General features: G+C 36.4%; 3 protein-coding genes across 16 annotated transcripts in view; 1 reads left to right on the top strand and 2 right to left on the bottom strand.

Annotated features, from left to right (window-relative positions):
- The window catches only part of LOC124638127 (zinc finger protein 608-like), a 97,844-nt gene that overhangs the window by 10,858 nt on the left and 59,250 nt on the right, over window positions 1–27,736 (top strand). For 4 of the 9 annotated variants that reach the window (XM_047174992.1, XM_047175000.1, XM_047174999.1 and 1 more), the window contains exon 2: window positions 6,752–6,945. The exons of 1 other annotated variant lie outside the window; for it this stretch is intronic. The gene's annotated coding sequence lies outside the window, so the exon portion shown is untranslated. Of the gene's footprint in view, window positions 1–4,037; window positions 4,374–6,302; window positions 6,470–6,579; window positions 6,599–6,644; window positions 6,664–6,751; window positions 6,946–27,736 lie in introns of those variants that run through there. 4 more of the 9 variants (XM_047174995.1, XM_047174993.1, XM_047174996.1 and 1 more) reach the window with 4 other exon arrangements.
- The window catches only part of LOC124638133, a 41,598-nt gene continuing 24,629 nt past the window's right edge, over window positions 10,768–27,736 (bottom strand). Inside the window, exons 1-3 of one of the 6 annotated variants that reach the window (XR_006985337.1) lie at window positions 17,984–18,213; window positions 11,638–11,770; window positions 10,768–10,896 (exon numbers count right to left, since the gene is read on the bottom strand). Coding sequence is in view for 2 of the 6 variants with exons in the window: in XM_047175009.1 (XP_047030965.1) it covers window positions 10,821–10,896; window positions 11,638–11,770; window positions 17,345–17,531 (396 nt within the window). In the remaining 4 variants the exon portion in view is untranslated. Of the gene's footprint in view, window positions 10,897–11,637; window positions 11,771–17,049; window positions 17,092–17,344; window positions 17,564–17,586; window positions 17,639–17,688; window positions 17,705–17,983; window positions 18,214–27,736 lie in introns of those variants that run through there. The other 5 variants (XR_006985338.1, XR_006985340.1, XM_047175010.1 and 2 more) reach the window with 5 other exon arrangements.
- Window positions 14,505–16,664, bottom strand: LOC124638129. Its single transcript, XM_047175003.1, has one exon. It carries the CDS (start codon window positions 16,482–16,484, stop codon window positions 15,240–15,242), a length of 1,245 nt encoding a protein of 414 aa, XP_047030959.1. The 5' UTR covers window positions 16,485–16,664; the 3' UTR covers window positions 14,505–15,239.

Genomic DNA, 27,736 nt, shown 5'->3' with positions numbered 1-27,736 from the left:
ACAGATTAGAAAGTTGTGGAGAAGTTAATAATTAGGTCATAAATGGTAATTGTGATAGAGCAGTTCGGTCGTGGGAGCACGTGTCGGCGGGAATTCGTGATCAGTGAAACGATATCGAGTGACCTCAGCGGGTCGCGGGGTGAGCCGGCAGCCGCCCAGCCCGGCCGTGTGCACGATACCCAAGTACACGTACATATTAACATAGCTAGAGGGCGCTAATAAACACCTACGACGCTACGCACGTACAAAGCCACTTCGTGCGGACACAAATTGCTTTTGTTCGGCGAGGAACGTGCTGTGATGGAACCACCTAGAATTATAGCCCTCTTATTGTGGTTCGTTGCTGATGGACTTACAATGAACAACTTCTCTCGGTTAATTACTAGTAACTTTTACCTTTCTCATGGCTAAGTGCTACGGAAGAACTGATGTTCCTCGAAGTTTTCTTTGAAGTTTATAGTTGCGGTGCAACTGAGAATGTAGGAACTTCATTATCTCACAAAGGGTACCTATAAAGTATCGGAAATCAATGGATAAAAATGAGAAATGTATCTTTTTGTTTATTGCTCATCATTTAAACCTTGATCGAATTCAGTATTAGGTCATAGATTACCGGACCGAATCGGCTGTTATCCCAGAACCGTCAAGTAGAGGAATCATTGTATTACCCATATTTGGAGTAACGACAGCATTAAGCCGGTCCGACCCATCCCTTGCGATGAGGTGCGAACCTATTGCTATTACCCGAATCCAATCCCCTGCCATAGGGGAAGATACTAACAAAAACCCCTAAAGTTTTGTCCGTCTTGGTAATCTGATGGTTTGGAAATCCGGACCCCTACTCTACAGCTGTATTTGCTTTCAATACATTGGTCTGGTCGAGCGATCAATGAATAAATACGGAAAGGTCATCTAGGTGAAGTAAATAATGATAAATCTGTTTATATGATGTACACAGTAATGATATGTCATATCATATCATAATCCTTTTATGAAATGCTGACTGTAAAACATGCAATCTCAGATAAAAGTTATTTATCCCTTTATAAAGCTACATATCTAATCTTATTGAAATAGAAAAAGAAACAAGGTTACAGTATATCAAACAAACATGCGAGCTCGTTTCTTATTTTATTTTATCTGTGTCGAGATAGACAATATTTATGTGTGTTATCTGTGTGCCGCTGTCGCATCTATTAGCCGGGTACAAGGCGGGCATAAAACTAAAGAGAACGATTTGGCTTAATAATGTCGTTTGTGGCTCACTTGACGCGCGTGGGTGCACTCGCAGCGTACGTATTGCCGTCAAACGATCGCTTTCTATCCCAATATTTAGACTGGGAATGTATTGGAAACTTGACTCTTTTAAAATAACGAGAAACAAAGACGTCTCATTTGTGGACTAGCCAAAAGAAATAATACTAGTAGGTAGGTGTCTTAGTGCTCGTCTTGTGAATCCATGATTCTCAATTCCATTTTCGAATCGTAATTTGTTTTTTTTTTGTGCGGCCTTTGTTTTATTTACACATTAAATATTTAATAGACCCACTAGTAATAAAAGATCCCATGTTTTATGTGCGAAAATACACATTTAAGTAAAATTTTCCCACGCGTTGGATAACCATTCGCTATGAATACGTGCCATAAAAACTAAAGAGCCACTCACATAAATAAAGTGAGATTAAGTTGAGGCGAATTCGTGATTATTCAAGTTCGGTTGCCGAGCGGGGACCACCGACCGTCTTGGATAAAGGGGCTTCTAACTCGCTCTCGTATTTCATTTCACTCAAAATGGATTCAGCCTCTGAGGCAAAAAATATTTATATTATATCAAAAGAAAGATCAAAAGTGTTCGCGAATATGAGAGCGAACGACCGCGAACAACTTGAAGGAGTGAGTAGGGGGAATAGGGACCGGTGAGGGATTTTTATCGAGTCCCCCGCATTGATGTTATGAGTTGACTTATACGATATAGCGCCGCGTCGGAAATATTGTAATCTAACGTGAATACAGAATTCAGATATAGGTAATACGTTTTACGACGGCTCCGGACGGAATAGCGTGGGAGCTTTTACGTCTTCGCTGTCATATTTGTTGTAAATTGTTTATTTTTCAAACAAATTAACATGAACGGACGTTGTTGACATTATTACGACAGTTATAAGTTAACTGGCATCATTAAGGCCAACACCTAGTATTATTGTGCTGATTGCGACTAGATAAAGAAATTAACGACGTACATAAATAATGTTTACGTAATTATTTATAACTGCACACTTAATAAAGCACGTATACTCAAATTTAAAAGTAAATGCACATACGTCTCTAAAATTGAAAGAACTTAAGCGTTATTTTCATGAAATAATTCCACTGGATGTTGTCGAGGCGGGGCGTAAATGATTATGAACGTGAGTAACAGTCGTGTAGGTTGCTACGTACATACGTAGTCATTTCAAATAATCAAAAGAGGGGAATGTTTATGTGTGTACGAAACATCGTTATTTTTTACGCGGTAATAAATGAAATAACGAGCGACTTACATGCAATGTGCACGCGCGTACTCACGAACACTTTAGCGGTACCAGGGTAGCATTAACACAGCGCAGATGACATTTTGTAAGTTATAATTATTTTTATACTGATGTGTCCACGGAGTCCACCAGGCTGTTTTTATGGCGCTATTCAATCCAGTGCTAGGGCCCGGGTTCTACTTACTACCACCGTAGGAATATAATTATTGGTTTATTTTATTTTATCCCTGCAGCTCAAAACTAATAAAAGGCATTGAAACAGACAGCATCACAGACTGTCAGACTGTATAATTGACTTTTCAATTATACAGTCTTGATTATTATTTTTATAAACTTCAATACAATAAAATGTGAAGCAATAATTTTACCAATAAATAAAATAGCTATACAAATGCCAGCGAGCAAACACTAAATTGAAATATAATATGGTTGTTGTATAACAAAGAGAATAAACATTGTGAAAGCGATTATATTGATTAAGTTCTACACGAGGAGCTCAAAGGCCATACGTTAAAGCCAGCCAAGCTTTTACTTAGTTTTAGTATTTGTTTTGCGCCGAGACTGGGGAAAACATTGTGCCACTCGAGGGCTCCGTCTTCAGATTCTAGGCCAAATATGTGTTTGCTATTTGCCTTGTCTTGTACTGAGATTCATTGGACGATGCACGGTATCACAGATTATTAGGAAAGAGTTGAAGGTTCTCAGAAACAATCACATGATGTTATTTCAAACAAGCTAGTTAGAGAAAGTAGGTACCTACGTAGTGAATCAAATATTAGGAATGGTTTATGTGAAGGAATTGATACAGTAAGATTATTTAAAAACTATAACGCCAATGTAATAACAGCACACAGAGCTCTTGTTGTATATAGAGTTGCCAATTTTGGTTCGTTTGAAGCAAATGTGCAATATAATTTTAAACATCGTAAAGGCACTTAATTGGTAACCATAATAGGCAAAATGCGCGATGTTATAAATATAAAATAAAGACACAAACACGATGCTAATCAGAGTTGTTGCTTTTGTTCATTGAATCGATTATCCCACGCGCTCGGATTATTTCTTGTAGCCACTTATCTCAGTACCGATCTTATCGAATATGAATATCGATTCATCGATGCTAATGGCTTATATGAATCGTGTAAAAAGATTAAAAAGTACGTATATAAATATTAGCTAGGTGGCATAAACATGCCAAAACGATGTACAGCTGTAATAAATGGATGTAAAGATATCTAATTCACAGAAGTTTCAACATTTTACATTACACAAAGAACAAAAGAATGGAGAAGAAACAGTGAGTGATTCCCGCAGCTCGGCGCGGGCGGTGCAATGTTTGTATAAGTTATTAACTAAGGCCCGTAGTGTTATCTCCCGTGTAAATTTATGCAACAATCTCATCGAGGCGGGCGCGGGTTCGGGGTGCCAGCGATAACATGAAATTGACACCGCGCCATCAATCACTTTGGAGTGAGTGGGCTGGCCGAGTGTACGGGTGTCGCGTTGCAGTTGTGGTTATCGGCTACAAATTGCTGTCGCTCCACTGATTAACAATGTTCGACTCATACGTAAACATGAACAAATAAAAACCAAAATAGATTTCAACAATCGCACAAATGAATAAATTGCACGAAACACTCGCGCCAAACATAATACCCGATGTAACAATAATGCGTAAAGTATTATAAATCGTGAATTGAAATCGAATCGCACAATTCAAGCTGAACCCGTAACCAATCAGAGTGGAGGTACTCAAATAGAAGTTGATAATAACGATCGTGTTAGTACTGTGTGGATAGGTTTACAAGTGAAGCAAAGGATGTGACAATCCCGCGTTTAAAAGTAAGCCCATATCGATTATAGTTTCCGGTATCTCTTACGTTGTATTGTGTGTGTATTGTTGTCGGTGGGGCTGTGAAAGCTCGGCTTCGCCCGTCGGCTATAAGGTTGGTTCTCGGAAAGCCAGCTGGCGTGTCGTTCCCAACGCTCCCTGTCTCGACGGGTTAAGATTACAATGTCAATAGACGTTTCGGCTATTGAATCGCCCGCTTGCTTGGGAACTCGCTCTTTTTAACAACATTCTTTAGATAACGAGTAGTCAGCAATTCTGTAGACAATGAATATGTCCGCTAAATATTGTTTATCAGATATGAGTCACTGATTTGCTAGAAATAATCTTTCTCAGAAATCAATGAGCCTGGTACTTAAGCTGCATGGTAATACTTATTTATCTACAACATTTTAGTTTTGCTCAATGAAATATTTTTAGTTATTGTTACATTATAATTTAAAGCAAATTCTTATTTGCAAATCTATAAAGTGGTCACAATCTCCATCTATCACATTTTATACCAGTTCAAAGTTCCCTAGTTAAGAATCTCAAAGTATTCCAGTTTGTGAGAGCGACTTTTGAATAATGCTTCAGTTTTTCTTATTCAGTAAGTCTTCCTATAACTCAAACAACAAAGAGCCGGCTGGAGAGATCCTAACAAAAGAATATGAGAAATATCTGCGTCTCTACAATCCGAACCGCATCACTAGTTCGGTTATATTGGAAAATATTTCTTGCTTCTCCAATACCCAGTTAAAATCTGTATTCTATCAGAGGCATAAATGTATATGTTGATATCTGAGCTACATTAAAATAATACCGTTTCTGAGCTCTCATGGGCTTTTTCATAAAAACTTTTATCTAATCTGTTAGTTTGCCGTGTGTTTAGTTAGAAGACGAAACCCATTCATAATTTAAGTCCCAGATGCTCTGATTAAATTTCTTCCGCTTCAGAGGTCTCTTTGTTGTCAGTAACTTCTATTGCGACACAAAAGCACTCGTCTACGGCAGGATAATTTATTTTAAAGAGCCCTCTGTCTTACAGAGACTTTTTCGACTTATTACGCTGAATTGTACTTTAAAGATTGTTTTTGTCGTAAAATATGCTTCGTTGTAATTTTCTTTTATACATTTGAACATTCTGTACTTACTGTAGTCTTTTTAAATTAAACTGGAGGTGCCTTTTTCATAAACTTCGGAATTAATTTTTACAAGATATTAAATTTATAGGCTCTGTAATTCCATTATTTTAAATATTCTTTTCATTGTTTTAAACTGATACTGTAATTTGAATGCGAATTTTTGATTGTGCTTTCATGATCTTGTTGACATAAATTAACATGAAAAAGCTTTAGGCATTGTGTGACCTAGTATTTTGGTTCGTTAATTCTACAAATTAATTTCGAGAAAAACCATAACGACAATGTGGCTATCTAAATTTCGATTATTTAGAGGCAATTCGTTGAAATAAATTATTTGTTCCAACAAGCGCTGTATCTCGCCATAAAACGCTTTGTAATTATCCGTTTGTTTAAAGAATGTATTACACAAATAAACTTTACGATTCCGACGTTTAAACATAACTTTTTATTATCTCACATGTTTTCTTCGACGCACACACGAGAAAAAATGTTTTATCACCACCTACCGCGCGTCCATAAGCGAGCACGCGGTCTCATTACATGGTGTTCAATAATTTGTCCATTAAGGCCGTCAGTGGCCGACGTGATCCATCATTATAATACAGTAGGTATGTATAAATCAGAGCGGTATAATAGCGCCGGTATTTTGTTATCCCTTCATGCATAAATGTTTTTGTAATATTTTGGAAGCGGTGTTCCAACGTCGCCCCTTCGCCCCTCGCCTCTCGTGCCACGTTGCATTGCACGGTTTCATATTTCTCTTTCTAACTTTAGTTTTGTGAATACGGTGCGCTGCGAGTGACGCCCGGTTCATCACATGCTTTATAAGGAAACTTTACGACCGCGTTCGCCGTTCCTCGCACTTCAATTTGATTCCCCTTATCCGACACGCCTGTAAAAAATATAACGAGTCTTATAATGATTAAAATTGGAAAATGTTGTCATCTTTAAGGGTGTAAATACACGTTAGTATTTGCGTGTGATTTTACACTTTACTCTTCCACTTAGTGAAGTGTGAAATGATTGTTGCCGCGCGGTGAACATCACGATTTGAACTCGGCAGTCGGGCGCGCGGTCGCTCGCTGCCCGTCCAAGTCAGTATTCGTGTAGCGTGCGGTTACGACGCCCGTCCGTTTGTCGTCGCACAATACCGTCGCTTGTACACACCACTGCCGTGTATCGAGTGCCTACAAAATTCATGTTTTGGTGTGCAGTGTGTGCTGATAGCTTCCTTTGTCTCTCCGTAGGTGTGTCGAGCACGGAGCGCCGCCAGTCTCGTGCAAGGATCGCTACCGGGATGCCAGCGTGTCTAGTGATAGTGCATTGAGATCGTGCCGTACCTAGCGTAGTGTTAGTGTAACTATAGTGCATCAAAGTGCTGAATGGATTGTGTCTCTTTTGGATTGCCATCGAGAGTCATCGCTAGATCAACTTGGGAACGGTGAGAGATCTATTATGACATCTTTATTTGTTCAGTTAACAGTCGTGATAACGCGCTTAGTATATTTATGTATAATTAGCGTATTTAGTTAAGTGTTAACGTATTATAAGTATCTTTTATTTGCATAATGTATCAGCTCGTGCATACTTATGTAGATAAAGCAGATTCTAACAAATTATTCATTAACCTTTGGAATGCTTTAGTAAATAACTTAGTTCATAATGGGTATAATTTGCCTGCAGTTATCTAAATGCTTCTAAATCAAGCAGGCATGTTGATCTTGACTTACCAACATTGATCATTGTGCTAATGAAGTATAATTTATGTCTTCCTTTACCGCTATTAGTTATTAAACGCCTACATAAATGGTAAGAAGATATTTATCAATACATCCTGCTTGTTATCTATAGAACCGTGATATTTTATAACTTGTAACATTGTAGATAAGTCTTGGGTGTCACCTATTTTCGTAGCGGTTAAGGTTGGAGGCCGTTTAAGTGCTCATTTCCAGTGAGGAAGCACTTTATTACATGTCCTACATAAAGTTTCAGGGAACTGACTCGAACTAGATGCGTACTTAAATTGGGTTGTTAGGTAAAACTAACTGTTGTCATCCAAAAATTATAATGTACCTACGAGTCCACAAGATGCGACGTCACTAGGGGCCAAATAGTTTTTTTTTTTTTTTTTAGTTCTTTATTTTTAAGGGACTTTTGAACACAGTTCACGCCAGTCCCATCGTAACCTAATCTAAGGAATAACAAATTTAAAACTAAATCAGCTTATCTATCCAAATAGTTACATATACGAACGAATATGTTAACATATTGCAAGGCATGCACTTATGCAGTGCAGGTATGTGCTAAACCCGTAAGTTTACTGCTAAACTAACAACAAACTATCTACCATCAACAGCTAAACAGCTTTGCAGCTGCGAGGGTTCGAAATTCAAAGAAATTTACTGCTTTTAATTTCGTTTTTACCTGCCAGACAGCGGTCGACTATGAAATCCTCATTGAAAGTTGAGTATTTTGTCGTAATTGGATTACACGGTATTAAAAAGTTGAACCGAATTAACGAAAGCACCCGGCTATCACTTTAATTAGTTACAACACAGAATACACGTCATGTTGTACAACAACTCAATCTCTTGATTAAAATTACTCATTTTGTTGCCGAGTTTTCTGCATACAATGACGTAATGACGGCTCATTTCGACGTGGATTTATTAATAACTTATTTGATTGACAATACAAATATTTGACATGAGCTCGTAGGTGTTTTAAGTCCGGGAGCTAATAAAACTTACACATAAAAAGTTCACTTATAAAAAGTTTCGTCGCCAGCGTCAACATCGGACCCTTTTGTTTATTTTGAGACATCAAGGAGGGTCGGATCCATTATGGTTTAGTCTATGGCGTCGTGAAAGGCTAGTAAGGCTTATTGAAAAGGAAAGGTACCGTGACCGCTCCGATGCCACGTGTAAAATGATCCTAACAATACGACCGATAACTTTTTCAATCATTGTCTTGTAGATTATTTTATTTATTGGTTACAGAAACAGATAACACCATATACCTAAATATGTATAGTTACTGATTAGAAATCACATCGTTGTGCAAACTTGTTTAAAAGATTAAGTTATTAATAAATGATTTATTGACGCTATTAATTTCAATCAGCATTACACGCCTTGTATCACTGTGCAAATGATCAAACCGAATATTAATCATTTAACTTTCTAATTAATCGATGTTTAAATATACATTAACTTTAAAACGTTTTCATTTAAGTAAGACTTCCCTGTTGTATTGAAAAGTAATAGTAGTTTATTTACTAAAGTCAATAGTTCGTGGTTAAAGTAAATTACATACCGTCTTACCACAAAAACTTTTAAACGTCAGTTTATGCCTTGTCTAAAAAAATGTCAAATTATGACGTTGACATATGGTTCATTTTGCAGCCAAAATTTTATTAGACAAGTGTAAAACAGGGTTTAAAGTTTTTGTAGTAAGGCCCTTACAGTTTGAAGCCTAGTTTTGGCAATAAATGGGTATTATAGAGACTTATTACGCCTACGGAATACAGACGTACATGAAGTAATGTTTGTAGGGCACGAACGTTAGGCCATTTTTTAACAAAAGAGTACTTATTGTAGTTGAACGTGCGATGTAACCAAATGGAAATAATGTATGATTATTGATTAGTTAGTGATGTGGTCTCATGCACATATGAAAATTCTCTCAAACATAAGAACAGGCCCTTTTTGAACTTGAAATCAAAATGTCCTCAAAAAGCCCCCTCTTTCAATTTACCATTTATTTTTGCTACGAAACCACTTTTTGGTTTTGAGTTAAGTTATCCTTGGCTGGTAAATATTGTACCCGTACCATGGTAATTTCTATTTAATACATATCTGTTACCAAACTCAGTTAAAAACGGTAACACTCTGTCTGAGCTTGAATATTGTAAGCCTACGTACATTTTTCTTTAGGGGATGTACCCCTAAGTACATTTTCAATTTCCTTAATCCCTTAGACGTCTTAAGTTCTTTTGAGAAAAAGGCTTAAATCAAAGAATTTATCCTCATGTTTTATTTTTAATGAAATCTCACAACCCTTAAATTAACAAAAGTGAGTGTCGTAAGGTTGTTTGTTACCTTTTCAAGAATTACACGAGCTGGCGTTTTGGGTCCACAGTTCGCTCCAAAATACCTATTTGTGTTAAATAAGTCTCCGCTTTACATCCTAGCTATCATATTACACAGTGTTAGAGTTCCTTCTTGCTTCCAATTTCTGAGTGCTTCTTTATATATATTTGATACAAAACTCTAATAAGTTCTACAAATCCAACTCGCTCTTAAGGTTAAACTAGTCGCGGGCTCGAACTCACTCAGGGGCGTGGCCAAAAAGCGCGCTGTCTCATCTGACATCGTGTGCGACAGAGATAGCCCCAGTGATGAGCAGTTAGACGCTAGTCTATTTGCACAATGCGTTTCGTGCAAACAAACACGCATACAAACACCGTTACGAATCAAAACGACATTAGACACACATACATACATGCTGCTGTGTACTGCTCGCTACCGAAAAGTCAGCAAGCTCTTACTAACTCGTACTAAAATAATAGATACTGTTATCATTTTATAGTAGCCGTTTTCCCGCAGTTTCACCCGCGTCCCGTGGGAGCTACTGCCCGCACCGGGATAAAATATAGCCTATGTTACTCGCAGATAATATAGCTTTCTAATGGTGAAAGAATATTTAAAATCGTTCCAGTAGTTTTTGAGTTTATCCATTACAACCAAACAAACAAAGTTTTCCTCTTTATAATATTAGTATAGATTTCATAGAAGTTGCTTATTTTATGAGGTACCGACTAGTGATGCTCGCATGGATTTCAGTAATTGTCCCAAGGCGTAGGTAGGTACCTAATAACATTTTTTATGATAACACAATGTAAAATCAGTTTGACTGGCCTGTTGGTCTAGTACTTAGTGATCTTGACTGCTATGCCGTAGGTCGTGGGTTCGATTCCCACCCAGGACAAATGTTGTCTGGGTGTTATTTATCTATAATATGTATTACATGTATTTAGAAATCAATTTTATTGATTTTATTGAACATTTTGATTTTTTTAAGCAGTAACACAGTTATTTTCGTGTCGAATAGCGTTTCTCATTTTTTTTAGTTGACATTATACATACGAAGAACGAAGAGAGCAGTAGAGACGTGTAACTCGATCACAATTTTTGTAACGAATATGAAAGATAAAACAATAAAATAGGCAAAGCGGCTTTTACCAAAGAACGGAACAGAAACATATAAAAATAATACTTTATTCCTTTAGAAATAAGGTTGCTTTCTTCTGTTTGTTTACATTCTCAAAAACGCCGACCGCGGTGTTTGCGGCAAATGCGACAAAGGCGGCGAAATTGCTTCTTGAAGTGATCTGAAACAAAAAATGGGGATTTATATAAGCGAGACCCACTATAAGTGCTTATTTACGGAGATGTGACGCGTTGCGCGGCGCGTTGTCACCCAGGTTGTCGTACATTACCTTATGTGCGATAACGCGGCCCGCTGCTGAACGAACCCCCAAAACGCCGTGTAACGCATCGCGTCTCCGTAAGCACACTAGTACTAAGTCCACTAGTCAGTCACCTTACACTACCATAGTTATAAAACCTCTTCATTTTTTTTAACACATACATTTATTTAGTATAAACTAGTTATTGACTGCAATCCCGCCACTCATGATCGGGGTTGTGCTTTGTATAAACATCATGTCCCGGTGTGAATTACCACTGGGCCTTTGCAAGAACGCACAATTTTCTAGCAGCTACTTTAGTCGAAATGAACGTCTGCGTCAGGATCCCTGTCACAACTCTCAGATCCTCTCGAAATACATATAGAGAGTTGCTACCTAATTGCTACCAGCTACCATTAGTTGCTACCAATTGCTACCCTCGTGGTTTTGAAGATATTCAGCATCTAAAGGTGATGATACTTCCGAAAAGCAGGAGTGAAGGTGAACGGGCTCCTTTTAGCGATGAATAGACACGCTTGTGTTTTGGCATTATTGTATCCTACTTTGAGACTGCTAAGACATTCAAACGCTCTATCATAGTCTCTCTTACCTCATCTACGTGAATGTGAGGAAATGGCAACGGTGTAAATAAATCGTACTTACTGTTGGAACGTATCATGCACTGGAGGAATATTTTCTTTATTCATGAAATATCCTCTCGCTGATCTTTTGAGCTTCTTCCTGCGGGCGCTTAGTTTTAGACGCCCTTTTTGCCCCATTCGCCAAGTTTTTGAATCTGTTCCACAAAAATAACATTATAATTATACCAAGTTATAATTACACGGTATCATATTTTTTTTTAATAAAAATTGCATATAAAAAAAAAAATAAAATAAAAATAAAAATTTATTTAATGAAACATAGGTCACATGAATTTGTAATTTAAATGTCTCAGATGTTGAGGTAAAACAAACTGTCTTAATAATAACATTCGGATAAACTAAGTTAATCTAGGCTAATATCTACATACAGGCAATAATAAAATAAAAACAGTTCTAATTCTAAACATAGGGACCACCCGAACTAGGTTTATTTAAACCTGTGTTTCAGGCCATCAAGGCTCAGAAGTATTGTCGGATATAATTTTAACAACATAAACATATTACATAATTATTTAATTATTAGACTAAGCAGGGGCAAAGTTTCCTTAATTATAACATTCTAATTATACATAATTTACTAAGATCAGCAATTTATTTTAACACTTCTAGCAATTTTTCCGTGTCTGAGTAATTGAGGGACTGTAAATATTCTGTTAGTACTATATTACACTTATTTAAATTAACACTATAAACATTTAGCAATCTGTTAAGTTTGTTATACAAATAAGGCCCTAGAAATAAATAAAACCTGTTAGTGAAAGCATGTTTAGTCCGAGAGTTAGTGCAAACTAAATCCTTTCTTCTTTTGCCAGAAGGTACAGGCTTGAAACCAAGTTCTACATGCTGGAGTAGTACTATATTCAAAATAAATAGCTGGCGTACTGTTAGCACTTTGCATTCCCTGTAAAGCTGGTGGGTGGGGAATCTGAATGGACGAAAGCTTGCGACCTTCAGGATTGCTCTTTGGGCACGTTCCAAGGGCAAGAGGATAGTTTTAGGGGCGCCACCCCAGGAGCTGATACAGTAGGCAAGAATAGACTGACATAAGGCCATATACACCTGCCGAATTAAAGTGAAGTCTGCTATGTTACGCAAGTTTTTAAAAACGAATATCAATTTACGAACTCGAGTGCATAATGAGTCAATATGTTTCCGGAAGTTAAGCTGGGCGTCAATCGTGACACCTAGATATTTTATATGGTCAGTTTTTACTAATGTAGGGCAAGCGCATGCTGTGTCAGCGGATGTACTCATATGACAATTGTGTGCATAAATGTGTAGGTTAGTGTTTGAATTGTTATTATTTCTTATAGTAAATAAAATGTACTTGGTTTTATCTGAATTTAATGTCAGTAGGTTATTGTGAAGCCAATTTGACACTATATTAAAACCATTTTGGGCAAGTTCATAAACCTCGTCCATAGATTTGCCTGAGAACACAAGAGCTGTGTCGTCAGCATATGACATAATGACACCATTTGCAAGTGACAAGCTGCTTAATTCATTTATGTAAATTAAGAAAAGGGTGGGGCCTAAAATACTGCCTTGAGGGATCCCGAAACCACTATTTTTTTGGTCAGAACTTTTGTACTGACCAATTTTTACACATTGGTGACGATCACTGAGATAGTCAGAAAATAATTTTAATTGTGCTCCTCTTACCCCCATTTTTTCCAGTTTGTGCAATAATAGGGAACAAGAAATGGTGTCAAACGCTTTGGCAAGGTCTAAGAAGATCCCAATAGTGATCATGCTATTATCTAGATTAGAACAGATGAGATTTGTTAATTTATGAACTGCTTGGTTAGTAGATCTTTTAGGCCTAAATCCAAATTGTTGTTCCGACAGTAAGTTGTTATTTTCAAGATACTTAATTAATCTACTGTTTATTATTTTTTCCAAAATCTTTGAAAGACCTGTTAATACTGCAATGGGGCGATAATTAGTGACATTGGCTTTGTCCCCAGCTTTAAAAACAGGGCTTACGACAGCTTTTTTAAGCAAATTCGGAAATGTTCCTTTACTTAGGCATAAGTTAAAAATGTGTGTTAGAGGCGGTGCAATAAGGTGTTTGAAACTTTTTAGCACATTGTTAGGGATGTTATCCCAACCCACAGCACAGACGTCTTTTAGACCATCAATTATACATAACACTTCCTGGACGTCTGTTTCTAACAATACGAAAGAGCCCAGAGAGTTATGTGTCTCAGGCAAACATTGATTGATTGCAGTTCTGGAAAAGGTTTTTTCAGCTAAGTTTTTGCCAACGTTAACAAAATAGTTGTTTACTTTATTTGTTGCTTCGGATGGGTTCAAGCAGGTTGATAAAAGATCAAGCTGAGTGTCTACTTTTGTTTGTCTGAAAGTGTTGCTTTTTATGAATTTCCAAATTAGCTTATTATTCTTTCCCGCTTTCTGAAGCTGTGCACGGTCATATTGTATTTTTTGTTTTTTCAACAGATTATTGCAAAAGTTTCTGTAACGTTTATATGTGACTGAAAGTATTGTATTGTTGGGTGTTTGCTTCCACTTTTGATGAAGTTTGTCTCTATGGCGTATACATCGGACAAGACCGGGAGTTATCCAAGGTTTGATGTTAGTATATCTTCTAGATATTATTTTGCTTGATGTGTTATTGCTGATGCGTGTTTGTAACGCCTCAATAAAATACTGCAACGAGGCATTCGGATCATTTGAATTAAAAACAGGGTCAAAATCGATGTCACGCATGTCGTTTTCAGGACTCTTCATATTTAATATTTCAATATTACGCAAGCAGTTTTTTCTAGATGGAGATATTTGTAGACTTAATAATATAGCCTGATGATCCGTAAGCGATGAATTAGTAATGAATGTTTTTGATGGCGATTTTGTCTTAATGATGATATGATCTAAGCATGAACCACTCTGGTGAGTGGGATGATTGTGTGCTGGCAAAAGACCATGAAATGTGCAGATGTTGAGGTAGTTATGTGCATGGGTTTCAGTTTTCCCCGGAGCTATATTAATATTAATGTCACCTAAAAGTATAATATTTTTATGACAGGAAATTTTACTTAATGTAGCACTGAGCGAGTCTAGAAATATGTCCATGTTTTGGGATGGAGGCCTATAAATAGCCATCACTATAATATCGGGGTTAATTTTAATTAATAGGCAATTACAGCCTAGAAGCAATGGTTCTTCTACTGTTACTTCTAAGGTAGTTTTAATGTAAGCAATTAGGCCATCATTTTGGTTAGTATTTAAGTTAGTTTTATATAGCGTATAACCGTCAAGCGATGGCAGATTGTCTGCTTGTTTTGATAGCCAGCATTCTGTTAGCACAATAATATCACAGCATAAGTCAAGATTTTGCAATAGTAATTGAAAACCGGTAAAGTTACGGTTTATACTGCGAATATTTTGGGTTAGTAAAGTAATCGTTTTATTTTCAGCCGTACAATATTTCTTGCACTCCTCAATATTACAAACTATGACTTCAGATACGGAAAAACTATCAATGTCGGTGATTAATTGCTGTGTCATAAAGTTAGAAATTACAAAAATAAATAAAGGTGTAAACCCTATATGTGCTACTTAATAAATATATAGGTGGCGCTCTTAGGCGCCTTCATAATCAATAGAATTAATGAAATTGTCTTCAGCATACTTGCGTGCCGGGCAGTTCATATCACCTGTGGGATGATCACACTTGCGCTTGAAGCGTTTGCAGGTACCACAATTGGGTGGACGCGATTTGTTTGGACATTCTTTAAAAGCATGACCTGTCTCCCCGCAGAGGTTGCATGTGGGGCTGGTTTCGCGGCAAAACTTGGCTGCATGTCCAAACTGCTGGCAGTTGAAGCATCTAGTAACAATCGTAAAATCCCGCACTGGGCATGACGTCCAATTTATAAAAATCCGGCCTTGAGTTATCAGCATTTTTCTAATGCTTGCAGGTACCTCGAGGATAAAATTACAGGTAGGCCGATCTTTCTTCCCTGATTTGTGGCTGAGTTTTATATTTTCTAAAAAGGACTCACGCGAGGTATTGGTCAGCTTTTCGGAAAGGTTTTGTTCGAATATACAGTCCAATACTTCTTTTTCCGTAAGAGCAACCGGGACACCAATGACTGCTATTCTGGGACGACGTTTGGAAGGCTCTTCGCATTTTAGGCCAGAAGAAACGAGTTTTTCAGAAGCTTTCAGTTTCTCAATATCTCCTTTGCTATCCGCACTGATTATCACGCCTCCATTCCTAATTTTTTTCATGCCGCGGACTCGCAGTTTTAATTCTTCAGGCGAGATTATTTTTTGTACAAGAGTTTTTGTGTCGTCACTGGACTGCGTCCTATCTGCAGGGTATATGGCTAAAGATTGGAAATTGGCTGGGCGTATTAAATCTTGCCCTTTTTTCACCACATTGGCATAAGAAACACTTCCAATATTCCGATCCTTTTCTACTGCCTTTTTTATTTCTTTGATCGAGTCTGCAATGTCCTGCCGACCTTGAAGATGCTGAATGGTTACTTGTGCTTGGAGGGTTTTTTGCTTAAGGGACTGGTACTGTACCGCCAGATGAGATGTCCCATGCGAGACTTTTCGGCAAAGGTTAGTGACGCGCAACTTCTGTTCAGTGTTCATTTTTCCATCCGCCACGATAGTGCAAATTTCAGATAGGATTGACTCAATGGCACCCATCCAATTATGTATTTCTGGCGTAGAGATAATTTCAACTGCAACGTCTGTGGGCGCCGGTGGCTCTGGGTCTCTTTGTTGATGTTGTTCTGAGGGTAATGGCGTTGGGGGTGGGCTACGTCTTAGCAATTGGCTACGCCCGAAAGGGCTTAAACCCGGGTTAGACATACTAACACAGGGAAATCAGCTCGGTTCTAATAGTTTTAGTTCATCTTGTAGAAACAATGATGCCTCACTTAAAACAACGCGACACACTTTATTCAATATTACGACTCCGCACAATTATTTTAATTCGTAATTAATTAAAATGTTTCATTATACTCAGCACAATAGTCACGACCGCTTAGTCTTGAGTCTAAAATACATATGCCAGCAACAAACTTGATTCAATTTGAAAAAGAACGTATTCGTGTTTTTTCAAATTGTAATTGCTCAATTATTATTGTTTCATTTTAGGTGGAAGTAAAGATTTGAAAATACAGTATTTGTATAAATGTATTTTATTCAAAATCAAAACTCATTTATTCAAACTTGGCTGCAAAACAGCACTTTTCGAACGTCAAAAAAAATATTAAATATAATATATTAATTATAAAATATTTGTCACAAAAGTACCTAGAAAGTATGTTTACCAAAAATAAAGTACGTAATAAAGTATATAATAAAAATATATATTAAAAATATAAAGTATAGGTATAATAAAAAAGTATGGTTGGCAACCCTAGTCGCGTACCTACTCACGGAGCCCACGCGCGATGACCACAATATAAATATACCTAGGTACAGTCAACTTCAGGTCAGTGGTAACAGTTTTATAGGAAAATCGTACTTATTACTATTGAGTTAAGGTGGATGACAGTTACCACTGATGTGCGGTCTACCGTACCTACAGCGTGCTCGAGCAACGCTCACAGAGACACGGACATCACACGATGTTTTGGCGCAATCGGCGCTCTCGCACTCAAAGTTTGAACAGTACAGACCTACAGCCACAAAATATGTAGACTACACTTTTTATACCTACTCACAGTTTACACACACTATTGACCGTTCGAGCGGGAACTGTTGGACGCGCAAGCCGTAAGTGAGTCCAGAGTTGAGGGCCTCAACTTGAGGCACAATATCGTGTCCGTGACTGGTCTCTGAGCTGTGTTTATGGATTTTACGATAAAAATTATCGTAAACCTCAAAACATTTTGTGATAATACCTACCATCTTACCTACCGATAATCAAAATAGTTCATTTACAAGCTTTTATGTAGGTACTTACCCGCGGCTTCGTTCACGTTAATTACGAATAGGTACATAGCGTACGCGGCAAGTTGATCTAAAATGGCGATCGTTTCTATGGTTAAATTTTGGTTCAACTTACGTGCCGCGAATAATAGCTAGGTACCTACCTAATAAATAATTTACGATAGTGCCATCATTTATAGAGCAACTGGTGTACTTCTATCCTACCTACCTATCGACACCACCGGAGGCAAAGTCCCAAGTCGTGTGGTTCAACGGTAAACCAGAAACGTACCTATTAGCTTTAATCGTACTTACCTACTTTGATTTATGGAAAAATAATAATAGTACCTAATTTAGGTATATATGATAAGTAGGTAAGAGGTAAACCTATCTAATAAGGAAGCTTAGGTATGATAACTTGTACTACTTACCCATTGTTTCTTGTTTCTTATTGTTTTCCACACGTGTTTTGCACTCAATGAAAACCACTTCACTGAAATAGTATCCACTATTCCACTCAAACCAACAATTCCAATCACAAACGAAAATACTAAGTCCAAAGTTCAGTGCCAAGTCAAACAGATAAAGAAGGTAGTATCGAAATCCAGAGTTTTAGCCGGGGGTCAGTGTAATGTTTACGTACGACAAGCGCTAGGAGAATAGTCTACACACATACGATACGAAAGACGTGGGTGGGCCGCAGCAGCAGACTGAGCCCAAAACAATACAAACAAATAGTTGCACTAAAATTTGCACAGTTGCACGACAAAATATCGTGCAAAACGTAAAAATTGTGGAAATAAGCATGTGTGTATAAGCGTCTTTCTCCGCTCCGCCCCGCGCTTCTGCCGGGGGGAATGCTATTGAGTGAAATGCACGACAATTCATCGCAAAACGAGTACGTAAAAAAAGACGAAGAGTGCTTCAGAAAAAAGCGTTTTCTGAAAAAACTACTGTATAAATCAATTTGAAATAAATTTTATAGAACTCTTTAGTAATTGAGCTATGTCGGAGCGGACTTCGTTTTGGAGATTTTACATGTTTTATGGGACTTTTTAACACTCAAAGTTGCGTTAAAATTGTCTAGAAAAACGGAACTTTGTTGGCTCATAACTTTTTACTGGGATATTTTTATTTTTTTTTAAATCCGTACAGACAAACTTAATAACAATATAAAACGATATCAAGTTTAATTTTGAATGTATTATGTCACAATGTAGAGTAAAAGCACTCCGAACTTTGTATGGGAAAAATATCGACTAGTGTAACCTTAACGGATGTTTTCACACCGCCATCACGTTCTAAGTCCATTGTGTGCCACTTAAAACATGCTTACGAAAACAAAAAAGAAACGATTACGCATGAGAAACAATAAAAATAAATTAGCATAAAAGTAAGCATGAAAAGTATTGCTAATAGCCTGATTGTCCGTTAACATAAGCGAATTCATCAACATTCGTTTTGCAAACGGAAATATTTCGTTCCAGCAATGGCAGGGTAATATAATCGTGCATTCGTTCTCAATGCAATGGTCGACCATGTCTCTCAAATTACATTAGGTACTCCGCATTCACGAAATAATTTACCACAGAATCACATTCATCGCTTAGAGCTATCTTTCACTTCATTAGTTAATCGTAAAACGAGCCATTAGGAAGCTAATTCCTTTCCATTTGCGTGAATAAAAAGACGATAAAGCTCTTATAGATACTTGTTCTCATTTTCTAGTCTTCTACTCTAACAAATCAAGCAAGACTGTTTAGTGTGCCCATCAATTCCGAACTTCAACCAAAGCAAGAGTGAACAAGAAAAGTGTTTCTCAAGGGAAATTGTAGTCCAAAACGTTTTTCTTATTTGCTTGTAGTACAAGATAAACTTGAGATAACCTCTACAACTACGTGCCCTTACTCCAAGTAATTCGTTACGTCTATTCTACAGAGAATTGATTGAGAACCATTCGAGTTCAGCCACTCGATATTTCTAATCGATTCAAGCAAAAAATCTGTACGATTGATGTTTTTTTTTTGGTGTGGCACCGAATCTCTTGCGCGATAAAAGATATTTTATAATAATCAAGCGAACATTCAGGCAAATCAAGTTCGTGAGAGATCAAGTTTTATGAGTGTATTAATCAATTATTGGTTAATGGATTCGATTATAAATCGAATGGGCTAGGTAGTGGTATTAACAGATTTTATCGTTCATAAATATCTTGGGAATTACAATAGTCAATAGGACATTAGCGGTGTCTCCGCGGCTACCAGATACAGTTACGCTCACATTATGTGGGAAGCCATGAAGCAATGAGTTATGAACCTATTCACCTGTCATAAAGTAATTACTAGTTTTATTTCTACTTTTTTCCTATTGTTACCGTTATCTTCCACTCGTTAGTAACTACGTATTACGTCGCAAGGTTACAGTTAAGTTTTTTGTTTCTATTATCGTACTCCATTCAACTCATTATTATATTTCAATATTTTCCTGTCGACTATTATCGTTTGTATTTGAAATAGCGGTTGGCAGTTATATTTTCATTTAAAATATGAGGGTTATAAATAAGAATATTAAGCGTTCCCCAAAATCTGACGTTAGGGTCAATTCCCACTGAAAGAGCAGCGGCCGGCAGCGGCCGTAAGAGCACGGAAAATGTAAGAGCGCGGCGCGGTGCGGCGCCGCGCGGCCCGCCGCGCTCGCGCTCAATCCCTTGCAATTACGGCCGCTGCCGGCCGCTGCCGGCCGCTGCTCTTTCAGTGGGAATTGACCCTAAGGCGATATAAAGGTTGTTGCTCATTTATTTATATTTGGGTTCTTAGAATACCTGAGTTAATATTAGAATCAGCTTACAACTTGACGGATCCAATCCATCTTAATCTATTTATGTTTACGTTCACTTTGAAAAGAAAATACTCAAGCTTTTAGGCATTACCGAACCCAACTCTTTTCCTTGTATTCATGTGAAAAGTGTTGGAAACGGAATGAACGAAAATATCATTTATTATCACCTCTAAGATTGCTTTTTATACGTTTCTTAAATATTCTTAATACCTAGGTACTTAAAGAGTTTTCAATACACTTTTAGATTATGTGAACATCATTCATTTTGAAATCTGAGACTTGACACTTTGTGCGTTGATAAGTGATGGCAGTACGTTTATTATAATATAATTTTAACGCCTACCATAGTAATTAACGTAAATTATGAGCTATTTTCTGAGTGTCATGGTTGATTCTTTATTGTAAAGTTTTTATTAAAGAGTAGGTAAACATGAACCAAAGTTATTTACATGCAAATCAGCACTATAATATTACATTTGCTATTTGAATATTCTCTCTCACACTTTAGCAATAAAATACATGCAAATAAAACTATTAATTGCTCTAGCATGATTGTAGTTATATCAATTAAGAAACCTATAAAATGTTCGTGCAGAAATACAAAAATACATAAAGGCAATTACTCAATAGATACTGTAAAATAATAATTAATAAGTACGTACGTATTACTTAACAAAGGAAACGTGTATTTAATTCTAGCTGCTGTTTCCGTGGAGTAAATCTGTTAGATAATAATGTAGTGATAACGATCAGCGTGTGCTTATGAGCAGTAATCTGCCGTCTTTATGTTGTGTTACTACGAGATTTTATGATACCGAACTAGTCAGATAAATAGACTCAAGTATATGTAGGTACCTATTTACAATTGTGTAGTAATCTCGTACAAAAACACCAAAAATAGCCGAAGTTGATAGTCATCTCAAATGTCTGAGAGCTGTCGTACCAAGGCCTCTTTTTGAATGGGAATTTTAGATTCTGTTATATTTTTTTATTAGTGTGTCTACCGATTTACGCTAAGATTTGTCAATCATCTAAAATGTCAGTATTAAAAATATACTTCGTTCTCCAACATCAGCCAGACATGACAGCAGAAATTTTAAGTGACGGCACTAATTTATCACGTCATATTTTATGCTACAATTCTGTCATAAAAATTGTCTCACCACTGTTCTTGACATACAAATTCTTTAAGAATAATCCTTGTCTATATCTGTCTTTATAAAAATGAGTCCTTATATCCCTTGTTTACGGCTGGACCGATTAAGCTGAAAATTAGAGGAGAGGTAGCTTAGACCCAGGAGAAGAACATAGGATAGTTTTTGCTATCAACGGGCCACGGGAAGTAGTTACGTCAGGACGCGGGCGAAACCGCGGGCCGAAGCTAGTTTAATGTAAAAACAGCCTTATTGATTTTAACCATTCAATATTTGTCCGTTAAGTCTTTAATTAAACAAAGGCTAAAATGACGGCGTAAAATATGAGTTCAAAAAACACGCTTCAATTACAAAGCTAACAGGAAAACTAAAAACTTAATTAGCGCGAATATCAATGGTTATGTTAATGATCAAAGTACGAGACATATTTTTTTCCTTGAAACCTGTGGCTTTGTGTCTGTAGAAAGTGTGTTATTTATATACCTGACAACATTACATATTGTTACAACTGATTGTTTATTGTAATGACTCCTAATTTAGTTTATGACATTGCCACATTTTTTTGTTTTGTAAACAGTTTTTTTTTTGTTAACGACCGCAAATCAGCATTATTAGAAAGTTATGCCTCATTCTTGTTTGTGTTCCAAATTATTGTTTTCTGATAAAATCCGCTCCAAAATTGTAACAGTGTAATGACGAACCTCTTAATTATGTAGATCTTTAGAACCGTGATGTCATGCTCTGCTCTGTTATGAGATAATCGGTTTTAAACGAAATACTAATTACTGATTCATTATTGAAACTCCGATAGACAAATTTAATCAAATCTGTTTTTATTCATTAAATAAATTCACTGTTTTCTCAATTCTAAGACGTCTAGTCTTTGAAATATTAATGTTATTGCTTTGAAATTAATAATATTCCACGAATTTAATGATAAATCTGTTTGTACACGAAATTGATAATTCCAAGACGATGAAATAGAACATCTATTTTTTATAATCTCGATCTGAGTAGCTGCAGTAAATTATGTCTAGCTGTGTCGTGTTCTGTCAAATGTGTCGAGCACGCGAGCGCGGGGCCGCGTCCGCCGACCGATGTGCACGTACCTTAATAACATCATTACCGCTCAAAATGTTAAACGCGATGATGCACAGGGGGCCATTACCTCCACTCATTATAGCTTCGTATAAACCACTGCAATTTAGACGCGCAACAATTTTACTTGTATACGAATAGTTACGCCATTAAGCTTGGTCGTGAGATTATATCTAGCCGATAGGGCTGCTAAACTGTCGACCTCACTCCACTGAATACTTATTGAATACTCGAGAAATCTTTCTTAGTATTAAACATTCTATCTTGTTATAAAGATGAGTCTGAAAACGTGACTGTTTTAATAAGAGATAGTATTTAAGATTTCTCTTGCTTGAAATACTTTTTTGAATTCTTAGCGGTCGAAAAGATAAAGTTAACTAAACATTTAGCTAGATGGTTTAAAGACATTCGTGACTTGAGGTGCGTGAATGTACCAATGTGTGTGAAACTTACATGAAGTCAGCTGTTTTTTTGAATTCTAGCGTAAAATAAATCTACTGACTGTTAGCACGTAATCCATTTTTTTCGGTATTAGAATTAAATTCACTGCTTGATCGGAATAAAACCAATTTTACGGATTACCTCGCAGTTCATTTAACTTTTTACAGGATTTCAGACGTTTTTTTTAGTTCTTTGCTACTGAACTCTGTGAAACGGAAAAAGAACATTCAAATATTCAAGTGGGTATAATGAGAAACTGTCCGTCCTTTGAATAAAATGTGACGACTGCAAATTGGAAAGAGATCTCAGTAAAATCGTGGTAAAATGGAGGTTTAGGAAGCTTGGCTCCATAGTGTTCAGTCGTGACCGTTTGGCAGTCGGCTGGGGTAACCCTATATGAGCGACATTAACGTTACACATCGTGATTCATGTCGGATTAACTTGAATTTTGTAATTTAGCGTCATGTGGCAACACTGGGAAGCTACCGGTGTCACTTTTAAATTTATAATAACTACTCCATTTTGTCGCATAGATTTATGATGTATAATTCGGTGAATGAACACTGAGCTCGTCGCCAACACATCGCACCTTTAAAACCAAAGGGTCATTTCTGCATGTTTTCCAACTTTACAGGAAGACGTATTTCTTTTATAACTTTGTACTGTTTCAGAGTGTTAAGGCCTTTCTTATAGTGTTAAATCGACAGTTTATTCACGGACAATCTTGAATATTAATAAATAAATACAACAAGGGGTTTTTGAGAAACAAGCCGTAAACTGAGGGAAGGCTAAAAAAAGTGACTTTTTGTTACAAATATAAATACCAATCATTACAAAAATAATGTTACTTGTAAACAGAAGTGACATTTTGGTTACAATGAAAAGAAAAGTTTTATGCCATAATGTCATTTAAGCAAGAAAGTGACAGTTTGTTTCCACATTATGTTGCAAACAAATACAAAGATTTGGAAACAAAACCGTGATTCTTGTCTATAAGTGACATTAATACTGCAAGTAATATGTAAACAAAAAGTCATTACTAATCGTAGGGCCTCTCCGTCACAAATGCGTAAGGGCACACGTTGGGTTTCAAAACACTACTGACAAGATGAGTCGTTACGTTTCAAGCAAACTGACCAAAAAGGCGAAAAACCGTAACGACCTACCCTTCCTAAAAACAATGTTTCTCGTGCAATTTTCACCGTTCTTGCTGAGGTTATAAAGTCGATTATCGCGGTTTTTTCTGCATATTTAAGTAGTTTTCACAAAAAATTGCAGAAGTGACCCTTTGGTTTTAAAGGTGCGACATCATGTTCTCGTTCTGTTCCTAATGCTGCATAACATATATAAAATTGGCATTTTCTACCAATAAGCAATAACCAAGTTTTATGATCTTCTAATAATAAAACTGCAATTTATATGTTACAAGTGCTTGGTGTAATGTGAATGATATATTTTCCATTATTTTCCAAGACTCACGATACTTTAATACGACATTTATATTCCCTTCGTTTTTATTTTACGAGTGAAAGAATGTCGCCCTTGTCTGTAAACAGCCGTATAACACGAAAATGTATTTCATGTTTATAATTTCGTAAATTGTATAGCAATTATGTGCAGTTAGTAGCAGGCATAGATAATAAAGTAATAACTCACAGAGCTACATTAGCTCCATTGATATTATTCCAGTGGCGAATTTACATCTTTAATCTATAAGCTAAAAGGTAATTATGATCAAGCGGTGTGTTATTATTCATGAATGTAGATTAAATTCAAACTACAAATTACTTATTTGCATGTTAGATTAATGTTACGAGTAACTAGGTCTGTAGTCACCAATTACTTTAATTAGTAACCCGTTGGCGAGAATAGCTTTTGTCAAATCACTTTACCATCAATTCCATGCATACCGTGCGTTGGAAAAGAGCCTAGAATTCATTTTAGTATTGATTTCGTTGCTTTATTTTGAAAAACTGGCACGCAAAAGAATAATTGGTAGTCAAACAGCGAAGGTCGATATCAGCGTTGACGGATAAATGGTTTTGAAGTTTTGACATACTCATTTCTCAGACTTGGTGGCACTAGTTGTCATTGGAAACTATAAATTCGTTGCTCCGTATCCGGTTATACATTTATTTACATATTTAGCCATGCATGTTACGCTTTACATACACAAAGAGTAACAGTTCTGACGAGTAACATTCCTGATTTCAACACAAATAAACTAATGCCGGGTATATTGCAGCGTATTTCCGCCCAACAAGCAATTTTTCTCCGGGTAAAGTGCACCTCTGGTCCGGGTTCGATGCTCGGGCAGCGCGCCAAGTAGCGCGGCGGGTCGGTAAATCACCCGCGCGTACCAGGCTCGCAGCGTGTCGAGGAGCTCCCAATCAGCCGCCCTATTGACAAACATACGGCTGGAGTATAATGGAATCCGTCGCGATTTATCTACCACCGGCCAATTCATCTTTTTCCTTTGAAAACATTCTCTTAATTTAAGTTGACAACTGTAATTATTCCTACTAAAATAGGCTTATTTATGAGTCGTTATCAATCGCTATGATTGTGTGAAATACTTGACATTCCTTTCCAGCTGTTTATTGGTTTGTTTGGACTTTGTTTAGTCTTCTAGTTTTGATTAAACTGTGAGGAATGTAACTCTATTATTTACTGAGAAACAAAACTGGTTTTACCTGTAAACGTATGGATGTGCATTTTAAATTATTCTTGACAGTCGATATTGCTGCTTGAATTACCAATTTGCCGATATTCAATTAATTAATGCCAGCTTGCCCACTCCATGTACATAATGTGTAATTAGAATCAATTATACGTATTTGAATACCCAATAATTTGGAATGATGATACTAAAAGAGGCTTAGTTTATTCATAAATAATGTTTGTATGCACGCGATTATACCAGTGCGCCTCTAAACCGTACTTACGGCAAAAATAACCGTCAGAACGTTCAAAAACAAGTAATGCTAAAGGGAATATTTATTCGTTTGCAGTTAAACTGTTATTTAGTGTAATAAATAAATAGACGTATGCGATATCCCTATGATCCACATTCCAATACTTATATTGTAATAATAGAGTGGCATTGGTAATATTGAAGATAATTTTAGACACTTCATAATAATTTCTGTTAATAATATCACATTGCTTACAAAAAACTTAATTACGATTCTAATTGTTAATGTTACATCGTTTTAGTTTCATGCTTAACACCTATTTACTTAAGTCACTATTTTTTATCCGTTGTCAGCGTAAAGGTCAAGATAAAAACCTAAGGTTAATTGATATGGTTTCGTAAATCATCCCATCAGATAGCTATTTAATTGTTTTTAATTATGTACGGAAAAACGCCGTGACTGACTGTCACGGAAAGTGAGTGCGATTATTGAATTAGGTATAAGAAATATACACTTACCTTAACATTTGTATAAATTAAACGAAATAGATTATTAATACACATACATACATACATAGCTGCTTTTTTTTTTCTTAAAAATATATTTAATATCAAAAATATTATCTTCCATCTAGAGAAGATACATGAAACAATTTTGTAAAAATAGAATAGTGTTACTATACACTATTTTCATAACACTATTTTCTTTAATAAGTAATTGAATAATCACTACTGCATAATTAAATGATATTAAAAAGATATAGAATCGATTAGAATTTATTACTTAATATCTAAAGAAATATGTAAATAAGCATGTATATCAAAAATTTTAATATCAGGACCTCTCTGACAGGTTTTGTATCGGACTAGAAATATTGTACCTAATCATCTCATAAATTATGTATTTGGATATATGAAGATTAAAAAATGTTTTAGTAGTATTTTTTTTGGATTTAAACCAGTTTTTTTAACGAATATTTTTGGAGCAAATAACTTATGACACAACAATTAAACAGCTTTCAACAATATCAATTAATAGCGGTGTTAAATGTGAATTAAATATTTACACCTCATTATTTAGGGTTTGTTTTTTAAACAAATAATATTCGTTTTCATTTTTCTTGCAAAGATTTAATTTATTTCGTAGAATAAAGACATAAACGATCAACTAAGAAAATCTGCATCCAAATCGGTTCATCTGTGTCCCTCAGACAGACAGAGAGACAGCAGTCAAACTTAAATCACCCCTCTTTTTGCGTCGAGGGTTCAAAAAGATAATATTGTTAAGATCCAAATCTAAACGTAGCTAAGGTAAGCGGATTATTTGTATTCAATTTTATAGCGTCGAATTCTTTATTGAACTCCATCGCACAATCTCGCTGTCGCGGAACGTCGGAAGTTATGCGGGGGTCACATTTCCCCACGAATCGAGCGCTTCTCAACGCTTATGGACGAGGGGAAACTTGTTGAGAATCCTTCGCGACTGGAATCCCTTAAAGTGCTATAATTAAAGGGAAATATCTCTCACGTTATACTTGGAAGTAATATTTTGTTAAGATATTTTGAACACGTACAATCGGGTACTGACAAAAGTCACACAGTCGTCTCTGCCACGGTATTCACTTAAGGGCCTCGTAAAATTAAACACATAGATGAGAACACGAACACTATATCCATTAAAGCGATCATACGTGTATGCTGGGGTTCTTTTTTTCAATTCCAAGAAGGACAGAAATGTA

Source organism: Helicoverpa zea, chromosome 17 (assembly GCF_022581195.2).
Source record: "Helicoverpa zea isolate HzStark_Cry1AcR chromosome 17, ilHelZeax1.1, whole genome shotgun sequence".
NCBI lineage: Eukaryota > Metazoa > Arthropoda > Insecta > Lepidoptera > Noctuidae > Helicoverpa > Helicoverpa zea.
This window is presented reverse-complemented; position numbering and strand designations above follow the sequence as displayed.

Coding starts and splice junctions, on each gene's coding strand:
- LOC124638129 (XM_047175003.1), bottom strand. CDS start 16,484: ATGTCTAACCCGGGTTTAAGCCCTTTCGGGCGTAGCCAATTGCTAAGA.